The sequence below is a fragment of the Sinohyriopsis cumingii genome, chromosome 1, assembly GCF_028554795.1.
Source record: "Sinohyriopsis cumingii isolate HCF-2022 chromosome 1, ASM2855479v2, whole genome shotgun sequence".
Lineage (NCBI taxonomy): Eukaryota > Metazoa > Mollusca > Bivalvia > Unionida > Unionidae > Sinohyriopsis > Sinohyriopsis cumingii.
In genome coordinates, this window is record NC_142961.1 from 158,182,785 (window position 1) to 158,203,450 (window position 20,666).

Consider the following 20,666-nt stretch of genomic DNA (forward strand, 5'->3'; position numbering starts at 1 on the left):
TCTACGATAGAAGGGCTAGAAATAAAATAGCATTTAGCTTTCTTTTCATCCACAAAAATACGGAACAAAGCGCTACCTGCATTATGTGAATCAAAATGAGCAAATCATGCCGAAAATGCATAGATCTTAGAATCTCTGTGTCATATATTCTTCCTCATTCACCGTATTTTATTTGGTTACATCTTTTGTATTTATGCATATCCCTTGATGATGATCTGTTCTTCATAAAACTCTCTATGCTAGTAACGATCAGCACTGTGACAAGAAAATGTAAATTTTAAAGAAGCTTAATCATTTCGTATCATTGTAACATAATATTACGATTAATCTGTTCATTATCAGCTAAAGTAATAGCAGGTATAAATTGTGTCCCCCCCCCCCCCGCCATCTCTCTCTCTCTCTCTCTCTCTCTCTCTCTCTCTCTCTCTCTCGTTTTGGATACTGGCTAACAGCTGAAGGGAAGAGGAAGACAGTTAGACTGTCCCTCGTTCTCATCTGAAGAGAAGAGAACTACTGCTAGTCTCTCTTAGGCCGTCGGCTGAGTGGAAGCGAAAGACTAACGGTTTTTCTCTGGCTCTCAGCTAATAGGAAGAAAAAGACAGATATACTGTCTCTATCTCACAGCTGAAGGAAAGATAACTACTGCTCTGGCCATCGGCTGAAGGGAAGCGAAAGACAGTTAGTCTGTCTCGGACCATCATTTCAAAGTACGAGAAAGACAGTTAGTCTGTCTCAGACCATCGTTTCAAAGTACGAGAAAGACAGTTTGCATATCAGCTGAAGGGACGATATAGACAGCTGGATTGTATCCCGATCATGATGACATATATTTTCGATATAATTAGCAGCTGTAAACGATGTTTAAACAAAATGGTTGGTTGTTATGGGTTTAATGTCATCATTTAGAGCATGATAGGATATACATACCGGAAAAAATTGTCAACTCACATGAAGCTACTAGCAAGTTTTCTCCTGTACCCACTGACAACGGTGAACTAGCTTTTAGTGTGAAGTCTCGAAATGCAAACAAGACATTTTAACAACATGCAATTCTTATGACGTTGCATATTTGTAAAAAAAAAAAGGTTGTGGAAAATAACGCGCTGAAGCTAGAGAGACGGTATTGGATACACTGGTCTAAATATCTGCTTTTAAAAAACAAAGTAAAATCGTTCGTAAGGCAAGAAAATGTGCGATCGTTAAACGCGGGTCGTAACAAACTTTGCAGTCTACAAAAAATGCCAACGTAAAAAGTTTAAGGCCCTTCGCTCTTTTAAATACCAAAGCGTGTTCCTGCGCCTAATCCATCATTTTGAATATTATTTTCGGTAGCAAAAGGTCGCTTCATAAAACTCACATGACATACTGTAAAATAAGTAACTGACAATGTTACTAAACAATGTTGAACTCGTTAGAACATGTGAAGTCTACGTAGAATAGATAGTTTGAATAAATACTTTACTCACTTGCGAAATGGTCACACTGGCCTGAAGAGTCTGCCAGCTTTCCATCCTCGGTGTGTGTTTTACTGAGTGTGCATGTTTTCGTGCCGGGACAGTAATCAAAACTGTTGCAGATGAAGTCTGTGTTCTGGTTACACTGTGATGCGCACCCGTACTCATCGTCTGTTGTTAGGGCCTTGTCGTTAGCATACTGCATGTATACTCCAGGTAGACGTCGATAAAAAACTACAGAAAAAAATATTTAAGTACAGTGCAATCACTCTTTATCAAGCAAATGTGCGACAGAAAAAAATTGGTTCGCAGTAGTCGTTACATTTATTAAGGTAGGTACAGTATATTTGTGCAATTATCGCTGGTAAAAGTCGGACACTGGCTGGATATGAGCTGTGATTGTTAATGAGAAATGGCTGTTGATCGAGGTTGCAAAGTACTAGTCTTACGCAAAGATATTTGCGACAAAGATACAATAATAGAACATTAAATGAATATGTCGTATTGTGTATTATCTACAAAAATTACACACGTCTACCTCAAAAACCGGTAATCTACGTTAAACTTTGAATTGAGTAATTTTAAAGTTTTATAACATGACATAGTTGTGTTATTTATATTTTGATCCCTGGCTGGTCCTGCTGATATGTTGAGCCTTTCCCTTAATATTGTAAACAACGCAGCACCTGTCAAAAAGACACAATTTGGCACAATTGGGAATATAGACGTTTTCTGTATAAAGCTATAAAAGAAGTTACCATTTCTTTTAAATTGCTTTCCTGATCTTAAATTGTTCATTAATGTGTCATTTGATACTTTTTACTTATACGTAGTCTGAATCGTTGTTTGTCATTCTAAATATCTTGATGTTCCATTGGTATAAAAGTGGGATCCACCCAAAATAGTAAGAAACTAATCCGCATAGACGCAGCACAATGTTGTTATAGGGTTTAGGGTATACATGGCGGCCAGTATTAATGGTGGAGGAAGAACCCGGGAAAATCCCGGAAAGAACCACCGACCCACGAGAAACTACTGGCAAGCTTTCTCACATACCCAAATTGGCTGAATCCGAGACTTGAACCCACGCAGACAGAGGTGAGATGGCAGTGATCCGTAACGGAGAGCGCTTTAGACCAATCGGCCACTCGGGGCCCCGACGAAGCACAATGGTTTAGCAAACTTTAGCCGATCCATCTGTACAACAGATATATAATCCATGTAGAGAAAAATGTGCATAAAAATAGACGATCCAACAGAGTTTAGCCGGCCTAGGTGTACGGCAAAATATACAATCTGAAGAAGTGCATGAGATGTCAAAAATGAGTACCTGTGGGTGGAGGGACCTCCAGCAGGGTTCCTATGAAGAAGGAATTGTCTGGCAGCATAGTAAAACTGGTTTTCTGAACGCGGATGGGGGAAATCTTGGTCAACTGCGTGATCAGCAATATTATCTTCTCCATGAAAACCTTCTTGTATTTGTAGGTTCCGTCATCATAAGTATCTGAAAGAAAAAGAAACACAAAATATGAAATCAGCTGCCATGCTCTGTGTCAGGTCAAGGCCATCGACACACACGTCACGGTAAAAGGTCATACCTATTGAATGCTCGCAGATGTTTCATCGATTGTGTGCATCATTTGCGTGTTATTACTTCTATCATCTAAAAAACTGATTTTAAAGATAAAACACTATTGTAAACTGCTTCGTATTGGGACCTAGAGATTATTATTAACATTAATTTCCAATGGAGAGAAAAGAAAAGTATATCACTGAGATATAATTCTTTCTTCAACTATACCCGGGAAGTCTATTCTGAAGTCCATCCGTTGGTCTGGATTGAAGCAGGTGGTGATGTCAAAGCTGCTAAGGGCGGGGTGCTCCTGGTCAAAGTTGTAAATGTTGTAACTGGCTGTGTAACCAACCTATAAATATTGAAGCAGAAGTCTACAAAAAAGAATGCAGTATAACTAGTCTTCATAGCTAATCGAAAATTAAACATAGAAACAGTGATATACTTCCTTACCATCGAAAGCGGGATGTGTGTGTGTGTGTGTGTGTGATCTTTATCTCAGTCATCTGTCTGAAGTCATGTGATATGTCTTCGACAATTACTAAAACAAAAACAAATGGTTAACAAACATTTATTGTTGATTGAAACTATATTCCTTGTTTTTCTGTATTGTGGTTAAAATTACAAATATATTCGCCACGATTGCGTTGATAAAGCACGTACTTTTATGATAGGTATGCATTTAATTGATGGTTTCTCCAATACCAATGATAAATCTTGAATTGTTGTATATTCTTGATAAGGCATCAGAAGTTATTTCTGTGTTTGTCCGTAATTGTGTGGGAGTTTATTTTGTTTGCATTTTTAATGTAGCTTTTCATGTCATATCGCTACAATGTCTGCAGTGTGGCAGTTTATAGTCATATCTAGCACTTGGGCATCATGTCCCACCCAGTCACATTATCCTGACACTAGGTTAACCAGTCTTAACACCAGCCTCTTAATGATGAAAGCGAAGAGAGGCAACTGTTAGTACCATTTTAATAACTCTTTGGTATAACTCTGCACGAGTTCGAACCAGCGACCTCCCGCATCCAAGGTGTACGCTCTAAACACTTAGCCACCGGAACGGTCAGATATTTATGTTGTTTTCACTCAAGAGTCCATTCATGAAAAATAGGCCTGATTTTCATTTCTGGTGATATTTTGCTTTTACGGTCACAAAATCTCAAACTAGGTTTGTATATATCTCTCGGTTATAAACTTTTATATGTATCGCCATACTCTAAAACTACAATAGCAAGATTGAAAATATTTTATGGAAGAATCTACATTTATCGAACGCTTCTGTCTTAACTCACCCAAATTTCTGTTGTAATATCCAGTCTTATGGGAACACTTGTAGATTGCTGTGTAGAAAAGCCGACATTGTTGACCGCTGTCCAGTCACTCTATAATAATAATAATAATAATAATAATAATGATAATAACAATAATAATAACAGAGGATCACGAAAATGTAATTATTTAATATTGAATTTATGTAACAAGTTGAATAATTTCCATGCTTTTTGAGACCCAGAGAGAGAGACAGAGAGAGAGAGAGAGAGAGAGAAAAGATGATTTTCGGCATATATAAAAGCTTGGCTCAGATATTGCTTTTTCAATTCATGCATGTGAAAATATAGTCCAGGACGCGAGTTGAATCAGTAATTCACAATTCGATGGCCATAAATATTTCAAAGAAGACCGTTTTACAAATTATAATTCAAAGAGAAACTGTCCTTCCAAATCAAAAAAACTTTCGACACTTATAACATCCTATTTCTAAAATAGATTTCCAATGGAAATTCCTAACTCACAGTTTGCTGCCTTTGAATACTGTAGACGCCATATATGGATTTGGTTGAGACTGTTGGTTACCATTTTTACACCTAAAATGTGTTAATTCCTCTAAAGTAGCATCCCAGTTTTAAAAAAAAAATATATATTTGTGTGAAGGAATGATTAATGGATGCAGAAAGTTTACTAATCTAGACGATAAAGATGTTGCTGTGCATAATAGTGATTAAAAATTGTATGTTTTGGGACCAGATATATGCATCATTTAGTTTGGAAATATACTGAGCTTGCATAACTTCCTGTCAATTGAGAGATCGGCATTTGTCGACATTCTTTTGAAACGAGAGATGAGTTTATTTACTCCTGTAGGCTAACATTTAAGCCACGCTAGTCAAGGTAGTGGGGTGCCACTAATAGCCTCAGTGGAATAAATTGGCCATACTCCATATAAGTAACCTTTTTTACCCAGTAGTTATCGGTATAATTTTAAAGCGTGTAATTTTAAAGGATATAATTTTATACATTTGATTTTGGAATTCGAATTCTTAGTTCGATGATTTTACAGTTGTGTGACTGCATTTAATCGAAATCAAGAAATTTTACTTTGACAAACATCATTTTCTACAACTTTTCCTCTGAATTAAAGGTAAGGCGAAAAAGACCATTTAGCTACAGATCAGAATGGTTTCTGTTTAAAATATTTTCTTATATACATAATTTCTAGCTCATAATATGTATCAATGAATTATATTTTACAGTCTTCGTGGATTTTAGAGTTAAGATACCCAAAATTCGTATTTGGAAACCGGATGCAGAATGCAATGCATTAGTCTTAGTAGTAAACGGGGCTTTAAATGTCTCTTTTATTAACGTTTGTATCAAGGATACATGTTGCTTCTTTTTATATTTTTTATCGTAATCCTATTTTGGAATCCATATTACACTGTTGTTTATTATATACATTTATAGTTTGTTATTATATCGACAAAATAGAAATAATAACCCATACATTGTCTTTCTCGCAGATCTAAATAGATAGAAGACAGAAATTAAAATATAATAAGATCTAAACAAATAAAGAGACACCTACCGCCAAAAAATAATATTCAAATGTTGTGTTAAATGATCCGTATCCGTCTAGATGAAAATCATTTCTGTTAGAGATGAAAACGTCACAATTCATGTCCCGGCATTTTCGCTAAAAATTAGGAAAGAATTAATTCAATTTAGAACCTTCTTAATACTGAATTCTTTCATCTAGATCATCAGTGTTTCCGAAGCAAAATTGTGTCCTTCACGAGTGCAAATTTAGTATATTTCAATTCGTTATCCAAACTCCTCTTTATCCGAACAAATTTAGTGTCCCAGAAGAGTTCGGATGAGTGAGATTCTCCTGCGAAGAAAAGCTCTATAAAATCACAATGTTGATATAAAACGTATGTTTTCTCGAGATCGTAAGAGATACATTTTTGTCTAACCTTTATCAGGAAGTTGTATTGCCATTGAAAGGAACTATTGGATTGATTTGTAAATTTTTGCATTGTCAAATGCAACTGATAATATAAAAACAATATTTTTGTCTTTTTAAGGTAGTGAGTGTAAAAGCAAGGTATCCTAGACTCAGACCTAACACTAAATTTGTGGCATTGACACATCTTGGTTGCTAATAAATAATAAAATGCCAATTTCTTCATCATAACTGAATACAAACTTAGATTTCAGGTACGTATTAATTATTAATGACACAAATTGCTGAAAAACATACAGCTTTCGTCTCACAAACTTTCAAGCACTCTGATGGAACATTTTATACAGTTAAGTTTACAAGCTTGTGTTGATTTTATGTTCACTGCTTTTACATATGTGTTGTTCAATTTCATTATTTATTTTCATAAAATTAAAAGTAGAATCAGCTATATATAGTTCTCTGTGCTTTGAAGATAAGATTTATTTGGTTGCGCTCGTAAAAACTTTGATGTAAATTTGAACCAAAAAAAGCACGTAGGGCCAGATAAATCTCAATAGTTTCCAAGTTATGACCCAGGAGCAAGGTCCCTGGGAGCAGGAATCGGTCAATTTCAGTTGCATGTATAAATTTGTCTTTTCATGTTCTGTAAGTACATATCCAGTTGGTTATACGGCGGACATCTCAATCGATTCCAATTTATGGCACAGGATCTACGTCTTTGGAATAATCCAGCGTCATGCAAGTTGAACATATAAATTTATCTTTTCTTGCCTAGTAAGGGTATATATGGCTATAGGGTGACAATCTCAAAAGTGTCTTAGTTGTGACCCGGGGAATAAGAGTCTTAGTATAAGACCCTGGGTGCAGGGATAGACACCGTGGTCCGTGGATATTTCATGCATGCGTCTTTTCATGGCTAGTAAATGCATATATTGTTATTGGTGGGGATCTCAATATTTTCGAATTAATTATAAATAATTTCCAATGTATGGTCCAGTAGCTAACTTCCTGAGGGTAGGAATTATCCTAGAATCAAGGAATTACCCTAGAATCAAGGAATTACCCTGGAATCAAGGAATTACCCTATAATCAAGGAATTACCCTAGAATCAGGCAGGTTTCATTTATAAATTTGTCTTTTGATGCCAGGTAAATGTATATATGGTTACAGAGTTGTGATCTCAATAGTTTCCAAGTTATTATACAGGGGCTACGTCGCTAGTGATAGGGATGAAGCCATGGTCAGTGTCAGCTGTATGTATAAATTACGTTTTTTGGGGGGTAGGGTTCTCCGTAGTTTCGATGTTATGACCCAGGAATTAAATTATTGGTGGTAGGACAATACTGTTAGCAGTGCCGCCTTAAGGCATGGGCACACTGGGCAGTTGCCCAGGGCCTCACGCTTCTAGGGGCATCATGCTGCCCATATTGTTAATGAATATTGGCCGGTAGGGGGTCCCAGTGTATTGCTTTGCCCACAGCCTACAATGTTGTTAAGGCGGCCCTGACTGTTAGGCATCACAAAGGATTTCCAGCTCGACATGTCTTAACACTTGTTTCATTGATCACACATAATGATTTTAATACATGCGGAACACATTTCTGCAGTTATTGGAAATGTATGGAAAAACACACAAAACCTCACCCCACCATAAAAAAAATCTGAACGCTTTGACACAACCTACATTCAAACAGCTAGTACTAACCCATGTTTTACGTGTCGGGCGTCAGTACTGCAGTAGGAGGGATATCAAGGACATTTCATACGAACGTACGCACATCTGTACGGACGCATTATATCACAATCTCCCTACCTTTATTTAAAGGCATGTAAATGATCAACATGCTACACTTACCTGACCTTCGTAAGTGTACGTTGTACTATCGAGATAAAATAGTTGGGATGCGTTTTTCATTTTAAAGAAAAATTCAGGGCGTCCGTCAGCTGTTTGTGTCTTGTTTAAAGAGGCGGTAAATGTGGCATTCTCAATAGGCATTATGGTGCAGTTGCCAATAGTCCTGTCGACGGCATAGGCGATACCTTGAGAAAAAATAAACACGACGATGCAATAAATATGAAAGGTTATATTTAAGGTAGAGCTTTAACGTTTGTATTGTATTTGCACAGAGATAAACAATAATTTTACTGACAAAAAGCAAATATATCTGGCTCATTGTGTTGTTATTTGTTGGGGGTGGGTGGGATTTGGGGGGTGTTTAAACGAATCAGCCCATTATATTCGATTAACAATAATATTCTCATAAAACATAGGATGAAGCATAGACAACACTTATTAAAAAAAATTGATGCAAACTTATTTGCATTTAGTTCAAGTATGTTTTATTAATTAAGAATAGCAAAATGTTTAGACAATAAGTATTTTCCAATGTATATTGTCAAATAGAATTAGTTGCAAACGCTGTGTGTGTGTGTGTGTGTGTGTGTGTGTGTGTGTGTGTGTGTGTGTGTTATCAGCTCACCAGTGACATAATCGTGTATCTCGGAGGCAGCATCAGTGGACCAGAATGGGTATACAGACGCTGATGGACGGTAGTCAAACCGTACTAGCTGGTACGCATAGTCGTACCATACCTGTAGAAAATGGCAAGAACATATATCTTGGTATTCAATTGCCACACAAAATTACTGAACTGAATAACAGGGTAACAGCTAACGCTAATACACTGCGAGAGTTTTAGATAAATAACGATGCATGAGAGACAAGCTAAAAGTAAAAAGAGGACGTAAGAAACAAAGTGAATCCGAATGGAAGAACGATTTGGTCTGTGTAAGCCCTATGATTAATTTATTACAGATTTTGAGTGATACGATCAAAAACTTGAAAAGAACGTACGTGCACCGAATTGTGCAACAGATTTTATAATGACGTTGAACAATTTAAAACGGATACAAATGTTTATCTGGATTGTCAACAATATTGGTATGGCATAAGCTATTATTAACCAAACGGATGAAAATTCTCATACATGAGAATAGCTGATTTGAAGGAAACGTTTGTAACAGTTTTAGACGCATTAAAAATGAAAAAGATGCAAAAATACTCATGTCACGTGGTAGAATCGATACAGATAATTGAAATTATTATTTTAATAATAATAATAATAATAATAATAATAATAATAATAATGTGGACTTAGTACGGCGCCTAATCTCTAGAAGCTCTAAGCGCTTTACAATGTTAGGCAACACATAAAAACGTATACAACGACAAGTTTAAAAAAAACAAACAAAAAAACATGAAATTACAAAACAAAAAATGCTGACAATAATTAAGAAAGTATACACCATTAACACTTTAAGTCGGAAAATAAATGAAAACACAGAGACATTCAAAACTAAACTGAATACAGCAATAGATGGAATTATATTGCGTTCTTCGATAGAACCAGACTACTTAAAGAGGAAATCGTTAGTAATAAAAAGGGAGTTTAATTAGTATTCGCTATTGATAATGAGAATTCACTTCGTCCTAACTGTAAATTCGCTATATCCATGTTCATACTGTGTCTTACTGTAAATTTTCTTAAAACGCAACACTTGGAGTCCGTAAAATCAAGCCAATAAAACTTGATGAGGCAAGTACATGTGCATAGTTTGGATGAAAGGATTTTAGAATAGTAGAAATATACATTGAAACTGGACTTACATCTGCCTGAGACTCTTGTCTGCTTCCTTTGTTGATTATTTCTTCACGGTAAGAATACTGGCCCATTAGTTGGGGAACCGGTCTTGTCTGTTTCCGGTTACTGCAAACCATTCCTTTTGGGGTCTTAAAGATATCGAGAAACAATTTACGTAAATTTAGATTTCTTGACACGCTCATATTTTATACAATTTTAAAACCAACTTCAACTAAAAAAAGAAGTGCGTAAAGAATCAAGATAAATGCTTTCTCCTAAAGGGTATTTGAACAAATGTGACAATATTTTGGTCTATAAATAATACTGGTTTCGTGTTAGCTTACTAGGGTGTACGGAATGTTGTGACCGTCTTGAGTCTCATACACCCTGATCATACAGTTTAAGACAGTCACAACATTCTTTACACCCGAGAAAACTAATGTATAATGAATGTTTAACGTCATGATTGACTCTAAAGTTATTGTTCAAAGAGTAACACCTAATAATATCTTGACTGTCACTGTTATGGTATCCACCCACCCTTAAGGCACCTTATAACCCAACAACCCAACCACGACCGCCACCACCACCTATTTTATAAAGGAAATGCATCAAGAACACAAAAAAATACACAAAAGTTGGCCATTTTATTCATTAATTTATAATTTATAACCTGATTGTCGACAAGGGGCCTATTACACTGTCATCTCCTTTGCGTTTCAATCCAAATGTGACATTCTCCACTCAGACGGCCGATATATTTGCATGTGCGAATCTGTACTTTCTAGACAACACCACTTATGTAAGTCATCGTCTTCAATGCGCTCTAAATAATTCCGTAAATTTTGGAGTTACATCCTTTTTAACGCTTGCCCTTTTTATTTTGTTCAATTTTTATAGAAATATTTGAAACTAACATTCCAAATATTGGGTGTAGCCAACGGTTTTAGGGGGGATGAGAGGGTCGTACCTTCTACTAATGAGTAATCCAAGGAACATCACTCCGTCGCTGAAAATAGAGTTTTCCATGAACCCACAGTGGGCTACCTGACTTTTTTTTTACACTGAAAACTCCATTTGGATTGAAGTATTAACCAGATGATATTGGTAAATACCACTTGGAGCGAAATATGTATTTCTTTTTAAAAATTAGTAATTGGATACCAACTGCCAGAATGGGTAGCAAATAGTATAACTACGCAGATGATTGTTTACAAACATCGCGTTAGTAAACGACAAAACAGCATTATTAAATTAAATGTTTGTTCTGGGAATAATGTTCACATAACAGTTGATGTGAACAGTAGTTTGAGGCTGTGGAAACTGAATTTTTTCTCTTTTTATTCCAAATTCCAGAAATTACTTTAAAAATTAAAAGCGCAGGCATTTCAATGATGGCTAAAACGTTTTGAAATGTTATTTTCAACTTTAGACTTTCACTATGTGTATCTATGTCAAAGACAATATATGCCACACGCCCGACCAAATTAACTTTCATTCAACTAGCTTTCCTGGTGACAATCTCCAGTGTCAGAGAATGACATTGTCATGGTGAGGAGTGAGGAGACATGCTTTTCCTTTCAAAAAAAAAAACAGAAGAAAATAATCTACGTACTATGCAATTTGCACAAATTCATATGCGTATCCATCCAGAAAGATATTCTCTTCCGTTCCAAAAATCGGTGACAGTAACCCATAATTCATGTGCCTTTAACCATGTTTGACTCTGTGAGAATCTCATTGTAAAGACTTTTATTCTAAACTTAACGTTACGGTGATATTGTATCCCCTGTGTATATGCAATGTTTGAACAAAATTTTCATTTTCACTTTCTGGATTCAGTGGTAAATTTGAAAGACGGAAAAGTGTCTTTTTCGCTCTCTGGACTTCAGTGGTAAATTTTAAAAAAATGCCGATAACGGTTTAAATTTTTTATATTTTATAATTAATGTATTGCACTTTCAGAAGTTAGTATTGTCCAATCTGGCAACATTAATGTTCACTTTTTTAATAGCTACTTTTAATAGTGTACTTTGGACTAGTTCAAGTTCATTTGTCGAGCATAAGGGAGTGGCCATTTCGATTAGACGTCTGCATTAGGTAGCGTGTTGTTTCCCTGGTACCACATATAAAGATATTTCAGTCAAAGTACATGAAAGTAGCATATATGTATGCCAACATTCTCTCCACTGTATTTGTTGCAAATCCACCCAACTTTACCTGTACCTGTCTCTTTTTCAGCATAACCAGAATTTCAACAGAATGCTTGTATATTGTAATGTGGTCCTTCTACCCAAGAAACTGCACCTTCATGTGTTTTTATCCTCTGTATTTCGTCGTTTTTATGTTTTTAAGTTGTTGGTCATTCTTTATTTATTCAAGGAGCCAAATGTTTGCTTGCAGCCTACGACACCTATAAAGAGCATTTTATCACCTGGAACACTTTTTCATGCTGACGTGATCATTTGAAACTTCTATTGTTAGTGCAGATTTGTATTTGCATTCGCGTATTACGACGGGAAACTTAATGTTTTATGTTTCATCTTGAAATCTACTTTGCAGGTTGCTTTTAATAACTATTAACGCTCAAACGTTGCTTATACCACACGGATGAAACTTGGCGAGTAGATGCATCAACACATTGTGCATCCTGACATCTAGAAATCAAAGTGGCCTACTATTTTGTTTGCTGCTAGCATTATAATTAGTGTTTGCTTCCATATCTCTGGCAATATTTTAATTCAATTATATTGATAATTGATGAATAACTGCATCCAGAAGTAATACATTTTTCTTCTGTTTTTGTGTATTTGAATTTGAGGTGATTTCGGGATTGTGTTCACCAACTTATAGCCGCATTAATCCTTTATTTATACAGGGCACAGTTACTAAAATAATTTAGAAACATATAACTTAACAGTTAAAACAAATATTGTGCAAAGGTAAAACTGAATTTATTATTACCATGTTAATTCCTATTGGATTAGATCAAGGCAACTTTGAAACATAATCTACTCTATAAAAATGTGGCCAACATCTATCTTAGTTTCATGTATCAATTTGTGTCCAAGTGATTCTGCATATTATACAACTTCCCATGGTAACAATCAACTATTATGTTCACTGTGTACGAATGAGGTAGGGGTGGGAGCTCTTGCATAAAACAATTAAAAGAACATTACTGTTAAATAACACAATTTATGTTTGTTGCAATACAGAATAGCTGAGCTGTCGTGGTTTCTACGAGTAAACCAGCTCTTGCCAATCAATAAAAAAAGAGAACCCAATTTATTTTTTCCGAACAGCAGTCCTTAAAATCAACTATTACAATGCTGCGTTCCCTTGTTCTAACCAACCCTCAGTAAAACAGTGAAAACACCAAACAATGCAACACTTGATTTAATATTTCATTAATTATTTTTTCCAGTAAATTTATTTCATCGACATTATTATTTTATATTCATAAAGTTTTCCCGAAATCAATTTCATCTCAGTCATTTTCGTGTACATTAAGTACATTGCCCACCGCAATTTTGTTGTAGGAAAGGTCAAGCTTGACAAAAGGGCATGCCTGTCATTACGCTAGCTAAACAACAACATAGGACTAGTCTGACAGAGAGTCTAACAACAGGCAACAAAACAGGAACAGATGTCGATTTTAAGTTTAACTTCAAAGAAAAGATACGAGGAACAAAAATATGTTCACAGCAATAAATTAATTTTGGAATAAACAAAGTTACTTCACTTTCATAAACAAAAGTCACGAGGCGTTCAGATAGCTATGCAGCCTTCATGTGATTGATAATGCACTAATTAATCGGTTTCAGTGATTCACAGTGTGAAATTATCAGAAATAAAAATGATAAACTTTCTGGTAAATTGATATCGAATTAATAATACAGGCTTAAAACAAAAAGAACTATAAAATCTAGATGAAATATTTGTTAGCCAACAAACTCTGATGAAAACTTGATTTTATGGTATTTAATAAATTGTCTAATTTATATCGCTGCTACAAATCTTTAATTCAAACAATATCACAAATGCGAGGGGATGAACTGCTTTTTCCCAGGATATTGTATATTTGTGCAGGACTCGCAACTTTCTTGCAATCGCTACACATGATACCGGAGCCAATATGGGCTGCATGTCTTTTCTCTTTTTACATGCCTCAGACACCATGGTCAATACCAACTGATCTATTTAAAAAAAAGTCTACTCTAGACAATTTTCGAAAGTGTTTCCCTTAAAATGTTTCAAATTTTGTCTCCAAATATTCCGCAAATGTATAATAACTTTATGATAGAGACTGATCTTAAAATGTATTCTATATTGCTCAAAACAATTACCTGTATTTTTTTAAATCTTAGAGTTCTGGTAGCGATAGTGGTTTCAATAATATGAGTTAGAGTTGTCTTTGTTTTCCTTTTTTGTTTATTTTCGTTTTTTTTTTTTCGTTTTTTTTCTTTTTCTTTTTTACCTACCTTAAATACGTTGTCATCAGCCCATAGTTGGTTTCGAAAATCGAAATAGTCGTAGTAGTGTTCGAAGTCATGGAAGGTCCCATCATTGAAATTAAATTGTCTTCCCTTTATTATTGCTCGCACTGGTATCTGGGGCTGGGAAACCGGGTCAGTCCAGTTGGGCACTATTGTTGTGAAATAAAACTCAGTAAAGTATGTAAATTTAGACGTAGTCGGAGTCACTGATGTCAATTCGCTGGTGATTCTGATCATGTATTTTGAAAATATGTTGCGGACGAAACTCAAATCCCCAAATTAAATATACTACTTTGGTTACGTCTACATTCTTGGAATTTAGCATGCTCGAAGAAGACCTCAATCTGAGGGTATCTTAAAATCTCAAGATTTTAATTTTATTCTAAGCAAAGCTAAAATATAAAATTTATCGGATTCGAGTTTGAGCCTGTAGTTTGTATATTTTGTTTATTTATTATGTTTTTTTGTTAATATTGTTTTGTTTAAATCCTGAAGACGGGCAGTTACATCAGATACCATCGGCGGAATGGCATTGGAAAGTCAGGAAAATCCAAATTTTCTTCTTGGCTGAATTACAAAAGCTATGTAGGATATATGCATACAACGATGATTCTGCATTTTCGAACAAAGAATGAAACTAGGTAAACTCGATATATTGGCTGTATGACCGTGGTAGGTTCAGCATCGGTCTTGACTTATGCAATGATACCTGACTTTTGTAGCAAGTGACATGTTCAAAACAAGTTAATCATCGGAAACATAAGTGATTCTTTTTAAGTAGGAAGTAAAAATGTTAATGGTTTTTCATGATAAGATATATGAGCTACCATTTCAACCTAAAAATATATTCCCTACAGTCAAACTATGATATTCTCTTTCCGTACGATCTGGACCCTATTCATAATTCAATATACGATTACTTTGGTTTACCTGTAAAATAATAGTCCAGAGTGAAGTTGGCAAACAGTAAATCCCACGTCATACAAGACTGCCAATGGTCCGCGTCGACACCTCGTACTGTAGTCTGTCCCATGTATGCCTTTAGAAGAAAAAGGTTCCATTTGCAGAGCACGAGTAAAAATGAGAGAAAAAAATATTATTTAAAAAACTCAAAGAAAATAAGAAAACAATATGTTATGTTCTTAAATAATTGGCATGTATTCTAAGATGTATGTGTTCTTTTCAAATGATGTCTATTTAGCTGTTAATATTTAGAGTGAATAAAGTAGTAACAGCTGTTAAGATATCGACATATTTCAGTGATTTAGTCTACATAAAAATGTCATATTTCAGTGATTTAGTCTACATAAAAATGTCATATTTCAGTGATTTAGTCTACAGAAAAATGTACGTTTTTTAAAGGTATGAGAAAAGTATTAATGGAAAAAGATTTACATTTTTTACGTTTTATAAATATACAAGAAAACACTTGCTTGACAGACATGGGTTATTAATGCATTCCTTCACACATTAATGTCAAAACAAGAAGGCAGTCACATAAGATGTAATAATAGATAAATTAAATCTTGTGAAATCGATTTTATTGGATTGTGTTCGGCCAGTGGAGGAGAGGGGTGGCGGTGGCCGCAAGTAGTTAAGTGGGGCTCTTTACGTACAATGGGAATTAGCATTACAGACCCCCCCCCCCGGGTCAGATTACGTACAATGGAAATTTAACATGGCGAAAAATCGTGGGTCAGATTACGTACAATGGGAATTAACATGGCGATAAATCGTGGGTCACTTTACGTACAAGGGGAATTTAACATGGGAATAAATCGTGGGTCACTTTACGTACAAGGGGAATTTAACATGGGGGAATAGAGTTTGGGTTTGTCTAGGGACAAGGGGAATTGAACATGAGATTTTTTTTTTTTTTTTAATTTAAAAAAAGGGGTAGGCAATTGAAAAGTCATTCTCTTTTCGAGAAATATGGGTGGCCCTGAAAAGGGCCTTTGGGTTTATGTTAATGTATCCATTAACATAAAGGGGACCGCATTGGTCTTCTTCTTGTCCTTAGGCTGCGTCTCACTGTTGGCTAGTAAATCAGCACTCTTTTGAGGCATCCTTGTCTTTCTACGTAGATCCTACGTATCCACAGACTGGTGTTTGTCCTGTGGACAACGGTCCACTTGGATCGGACATACATGAGCATGTCCGTCCTAAACATCATGGAAGACACAAGGGTGGATGATTCAACTGTGGTCCACATCTTGAAGCGACGAGAACAGGTGAATCAATGCAGTGAACTGTGCTTATTTATAGGTAGAGGAAGGATTGAAACGGATTGAGTTCATTCACCAATCCGAACACGCGTTACAAAATTCAGTCAGCCCGCATCCAATCCGAAGAGAGCAGTTTGTGACGTCACGTGGTCTATATAGATTCGCTAGCGCTTGTGTACAGTCAATCTATGCGACAGTGATTCAACATGACGGAAACTCAGAAAACGATCCACTGGGGTGCACCAGCAGGGGAGACTGCCCAAGGGAACCCGGACTTACTTTCAGAAGAGGTAAATTGGGATTTTGTGGATTTTCTTACCTTGCAAGAATTTGTTCCGGAACCTTCGTTACCTTCTTCATTACCGCAAGTGGAGAATTTTAGACAGAGACAGAAAGCAGAATTGGAGAAATTTATACAACGACAAAAGGAAGCGGAACAAGCTTTTCTCCTACAGCAACAGCAGAAAGAAGAAGAAGAGGTAAGAAAAAAACAACAGCAACAACAGCAAGAAGAAGTAGCAGCAGCAAAGAAACAAGAGGGTGAAAATCAAACGGTCACGGTACTGTTGGACATTTTAGCGGAGTTAAGGAGTCTGAAACAAATGTATCAGACTTCTTTATTACGACCGAAGAGAATACGACCTTCCCGAGCTAAACACGTCAACCCTGTGACTAAGCCTACCGTACCACCCTTAGTGATTTCAACCCAATCATCAACATTACGCAGTCCAGAAGTAGGCCTTGGCCGTGGCAAAGGCTTAAGGCAGTTAAAGTTGATTGCTTAAACTCACCCCTACACCATAATAAAAAGGCCCTTTTCAGGGCCACCCACATTTCTCGAAAAGAAATACAATTTCAATATGCCAATAACTCAAAAAAAAACCACCAACCCATTTTACCCCCCTATAGTACGTGTTTTTGTATGAGTGCGTGAGTGTACGTTCTTATTTTAAAATCATAACTCAAAGACACTTACCTTATATCATTAATTTATTCTTTTCTCCATTATTACAATCCAATTCACAATTCACAACACAACATTTTAATAAAAAGTTCATTGACTTCTTCTGTCTCCTTGTTTAGCCTCTCTGTTTTTTAAATTTCTTCACTGTCACACTCTTTTCCTCTTCTTCCTCCTCACTTTCTTCCCTTCTTCTTTTCTCCTCCTGTTTCTTTTTCTTCACCTGTCTGCTTTCTTCCTCTGAAAAATCCCTCTCTTCTTCCGAAGAATCCCTCTCTTCTTCTGAAGAATCCTTCTTTTCTTCTGACTCCTCTTGTTTCTTTTTTGGGCAATCTGGAGACCAATGTCCTTTTTCTTTACAATAATAACAGGTATCTTGACTTTTGTCTTTTTTACCCCCTGTTTTTTTTTGACGGTCTGGACACTCTGAAGACCAATGCCCTTTCTTCTGACAGATATAGCAAGTATCTTGACTTTTATCTCGAAAGGAAGGAGAGTAGTCCGTGGGCTGGTCTGAAGAGAATTTTCTAATGACCCCTCGCAAAGCTCTGACGAAACGTTCGATTTGGTTAGTCTCTTCCATCGTTGTGCTCGGCTTGAGAGTGAAATGAATAGTGAAAGGACAAGACACACACCCTTTCCTATACGCTGGTCTGCCATGACTATAAATTAGTCTATGGTGTTTAAACTTGAGTCATTTGACGTTTTTCACTCAAGATGAAATGATCCTATTCATTCGAGAAGAAAGAAGAAGAAAGTAAGAGGCAGAAACATGATCTATCGCCTCGTACCAGAGCTGAAATCTTGGCACAAATTTATGGCAGTGATTTTGAAGAGGACATGAGTGAACCAGAATTTGAAACCTCTAAACCAAGTTCACCACCCTTAGTCAACCCTGAAAATTACTATTCCATTCGAGAGACGGAAAAGCGCTCCTCTAGAAAATTTAGAACCACGGCTTACAAATACACGGTGAAGTTTAAAGATTTCAAGGCTGAAGTGCCGTTAGAGAAAGCAGAAGTGTTTATCACTGGGATGTGGGATTCTTTGCTCACTGCACTCAAGCGACAATGTCAACCCAAAGAAGACGATCTCTTGAGACTTTCCATACAACACGACGGTTTGAAATCCCCTGTTTGGATCGAGTTCAGCACCCCTGCAGAATTGACCGCTTCCAAAGTCATGGACAAGATTCAACACGTACAACAATCTAATGATCAGTTTGACATCACCGATGGTAAAGCCACACTGGACATGACCCACGTCTCTCCTCCTCAAGGGACTGGACGCAAAAAGATGTCATTGGTGGACGACCTTCGCAACACCAAAAAGAGTCTCGTCCGAATTAACAACACTCATGACCAGATGTGTTTAGCCCGTGCCATCGTGGTGGGACGAACCAATGCCAACAAGAACGACACGGTAGAATGGAAAAGAACCTGGAACACTATTCAACGTTCCTATCGAGCCAAACAACGAAACGAAGCAGAACTCCTGTTGCAACAAGCTGGCCTGTCCAAAGAGACACCCTGTGGCATTCCTGAGATGCAAAAATTGCAAGATGTCCTAGCTCCACGATACACCTTGAAAGTGCACCCTCAAGAAGTGCGCGGACCTCTGTTGTTTCGAGGTCAAGACTTTAAGGACGGAAAATACATTCATGTCTATTATCACGATGAACATTTCGATACCATTACCAGTATCACCGGATTCCTGGGATACAGTTAGTACTGTGACAAATGTGACCTTGGTTATAATAATCGAGAGCAACACAAGCATTGTGGATCGAAATGCCCAGGATGTTTGGCCTCTCCACCCTGTCTGAGCGAAGGACCAGTGCCTTGTTCAACTTGTCTGCGCACGTTTGTCAGCCCTGCCTTTTACCAACAACATCTGAAAACACAAGGTTCACAGCAGAAATGTGCTTGTCAACTGCTGAGATTGTGCCCTACCTGTGGACAAGGCATACTTACCAATAATGCCAAGGCACACGTATGTCGAGGAAAGAAAAAATGTCACATTTGTCACCACATCGTGGACTTGGAACACCAATGCTACGTGCAAAAATACCAACCCCCACCAGAGAAAGAGGACGGTCACAAGAAGAAAGGCAATTTCATCTTTTTCGATTTCGAATGCATGCAAGAGACCGGCATTCACATTCCTAATTTCTGCGTGGCTCATCGAGCGTGCGAGAAGTGCATTCAAGAACCTATCTTCAGTCATTGCCCTCACTGCAGCAAGATTCCTGGAGGGGATGAAAAAATCTTTCGGGGACCGAACACGTTAGCCGATTTTGCCCAATGGGTTTTAGACCCCATCGACAAGACGTGGAGCCAAGAGGACATCGAACGTTACGGAGATTGTCATCGTCATGCCACGGTGATGGCTCACAATTTCTCCGGATACGATGGACAGTTTCTTCTCAGATACTATACAGAACATGGCACCGAACGTCCTAAAGTGACTTTGAACGAAGCCAAAATCATTTTCATGCAAGTGGGACAAGTACAGTTTAAAGATTCGATGAGCTATTTGGCCATGCCTTTGAGTCGAATGCCTAAAACGTTTGGAATGACAGAAATGGCTAAAGTGTACTTTCCACACTTTTTCAATACGGAAGCCAATCAACACGCCGTTCTACCCCATTTACCTGAGGCTCACTATTACGACCCCGACAACATGCGTACCGAACAACGAGAAGCTTTCTACGCTTGGTACCAGGCTCACGTCTCGGGCCCTTTCGACTTTCAGGAAGAAATGCTAAAGTATTGTCGTTCCGACGTGGACATTTTACGGCGTTGCTGTGGAAAATTTCGAGAACTGTTCATGGAACACGGAGGGGTCGATCCTTTGAAAGAAGCTTGCACCATTGCCAAAGCGTGTTCCTTAGTGTATCGACAACGATTCATGCCTGAAAACACCGTGGCTGTCATCAGTCCTCAAACGACCCACTTTGTCAAACGTCAATACTCGGTCAAAGCCCTACGTTGGTTACATTACTTGTGCGACAAGGAAGACAAGTGGATTCAGCATGCCCGTAACGGAGGGGGTGAAAAGACC

General features: G+C 37.1%; 1 protein-coding gene across 1 annotated transcript in view; it reads right to left on the reverse strand.

The window, feature by feature from the left end:
- Positions 1–20,666, reverse strand: part of LOC149808220 (uncharacterized) — a 64,641-nt gene that overhangs the window by 13,333 nt on the left and 30,642 nt on the right. Inside the window, exons 5-14 of the mRNA XM_089975072.1 lie at positions 15,348–15,456; positions 14,403–14,566; positions 9,945–10,067; positions 8,758–8,869; positions 8,133–8,317; positions 5,900–6,007; positions 4,329–4,418; positions 3,256–3,379; positions 2,785–2,958; positions 1,467–1,688 (exon numbers count right to left, since the gene is read on the reverse strand). Of these exons, the coding sequence (XP_089831198.1) occupies positions 1,467–1,688; positions 2,785–2,958; positions 3,256–3,379; positions 4,329–4,418; positions 5,900–6,007; positions 8,133–8,317; positions 8,758–8,869; positions 9,945–10,067; positions 14,403–14,566; positions 15,348–15,456 (1,411 nt within the window). The remainder of the gene's footprint in view (positions 1–1,466; positions 1,689–2,784; positions 2,959–3,255; positions 3,380–4,328; positions 4,419–5,899; positions 6,008–8,132; positions 8,318–8,757; positions 8,870–9,944; positions 10,068–14,402; positions 14,567–15,347; positions 15,457–20,666) is intronic.